Source organism: Sodiomyces alcalophilus, assembly GCF_042370955.1.
Source record: "Sodiomyces alcalophilus JCM 7366 unplaced genomic scaffold ACRALscaffold_5, whole genome shotgun sequence".
NCBI classification, from domain to species: Eukaryota; Fungi; Ascomycota; class Sordariomycetes; order Glomerellales; family Plectosphaerellaceae; genus Sodiomyces; species Sodiomyces alcalophilus.
In genome coordinates, this window is record NW_027263536.1 from 4,863,162 (window position 1) to 4,865,257 (window position 2,096).

Genomic DNA, 2,096 nt, shown 5'->3' on the forward strand with positions numbered 1-2,096 from the left:
ATCCCTTAATCTATTAATTAATCGATTAATCTTTAACCCTATCAACCCGTCAATCCGTCAATCCGTCAATCCGTTTATCTGTTAATCGATTAATCGATTAATTAACGCCGCGATAGCGCTCCTGCCGCCTATCTTCTTTGCCTTAGGCTAGGAAGAATTCGAGGATCCGGTCGGCCTCGTATTACGCCTGAAGATGCCCCGGTTACGTTGATCCCACGCGGCAGTAATCTACAGGGGCAGGCATAACGGGCTCGCGCTCGTGAGCCCTGCGAATAGGGACTGGAGGAATAACGGCCGGCGGCTCGGCAGGAAGAAGTGCGGCGAGGTTTACCTAGTAGCAGCAGCAGCAATAACCATAACAAAGCAAGGCGGTCGTGATAACCGTGGGTGTGGCCGTGGCCGTGGTCATGGAGGCAGAGGAGGCAGTGGAGCTATCGATACCATAATCGGCTTGAATCGAACGGATAAGCTTATCCGTTAATTATAATAGTAATAACAATAGTAGTTGGATATACGAGTGATGGATAGGTAGGGAGCTGGATTCCGTAACGTGGCCTTAGTTAGTGGTATTTGACTATACTATAGAACGATAGTCCTTGATCCGAGTTATTAAGATTATATCTGCTACTACCTTTATTTAACTTAAGGCGTTGAATCAGCTCCTACGTCAAAAGCTTAAAAACAACGTTATAGTCGTCTATAATTATAATAATTATACGTTATACATAGGTACTTATATATAGAAAATAGTATTCCGAAACAGGAAATTTATAGATTAATAACCGAACTATAGTCGGAATAACTAAGTGGTATAGTCGGAATAACGGGTCTTAAAAATATTATAGGCGTAGTTTTTATTATAGTAGACTATAAATTACATAGGGGAAAAAAGTAAAGCCCTAGCAGGTAGCGGGGCCTGTTAAGAGCAGTTATAATTAGACTATAGTCCGAATAAGCCCACCTATACCTAACCGGGCCGGGGGGAGGGGGGGGGGGGGGGGTCTAGACAGTCTAGCCTTATAATGACTGTCGCTAATATAATAGCCTATAATGTTATGGTTCGTAATTATATTAATATACTGTGGATACTATTAAAGAGCCTGTTTGCTAATACGGGTTAAAACCATGTCGTAATGGTCAGGTATATTACGGCAGCCATTCTGAACGGTGAAATATATAGTAACTAGTGAAAAACGGTGACTCGAAAATATATACTATTATACAGCTTCGGGTATCAGATTTATTATTGTAGGCCTACTAAATACCTGATAGTACACTTTACACTGACCTGTCCGTGAAATATATGCTTACGTACTATAATATATAAGTTAATCTCTGTTATGCTGGTTAGTCACTTACTTCTATTCGTATAGCTAAGCAGATAGTATAGTAATACTAATAGTGGATTTAGCCCCTCCTCCTAATTATTTATAATAGCTATATCTAGTATAATATGGCAATATATATTTCATTATAGTAAATCTATTACCCGATCTATTTTAGGTTATCCTGTCTACCCGGATATCAGAACTTCTTATCGTCGGAATCGACTTCTTTCTTTGGATATATATTTATATTAGATAGCTAGTCTGGTTTTAAAGTAGACGACTCTTCGGCTATTGTGACAATAGACTGTCTTATGTCCGTGAAATCACTAAGACTTCCTTTATAAACTTCTATTAAGTCGGAAGTTATATCGGGCGTTTAGATAGGAGGTATTATATTCCGCGATACATAGTACTAATTGCGGAGTTAACGCACCTATTATCTTATACGGAATTATTAGACATACTCGCTATATCTAATATTTTTAATATCCAGGTTTATATAAAATTTATCCCTAATCTCCCGCCGAATCTTGGCCGATTCTTCTGTAGCTTAGAACTCCTTTAATTCGTGGGAATCGAGACTAGGGAGATAGGCCAGAGCAGCGGCCTTATAGTGAATAATAGATTGAAATAGGTTAATTTATCGGTAAGAATTATCCTTATTATTTAGTCCTGGATCTGAATCTAGGATTATAGAGAGGAATCGCTGTCTGTTAGATAGAGAATAGGATCTCTTGTCTTTTCCGTCCTCTTAGGCCTCTATTAAAA

General features: G+C 38.9%; 1 protein-coding gene across 1 annotated transcript; it reads right to left on the reverse strand.

Moving 5' to 3' along the window:
- Positions 1–202: 202 nt before the first annotated feature.
- On the reverse strand, positions 203–409 carry ACRALDRAFT_212039 (uncharacterized protein; the record flags this gene model as incomplete). The annotated part of the gene is made up of 2 exons (XM_071023819.1): positions 203–331; positions 383–409. The coding sequence occupies 2 exons, from the start codon at positions 407–409 to the stop codon at positions 203–205; spliced, it is 156 nt and encodes a 51-aa protein (XP_070874280.1).
- Positions 410–2,096: the final 1,687 nt, after the last annotated feature.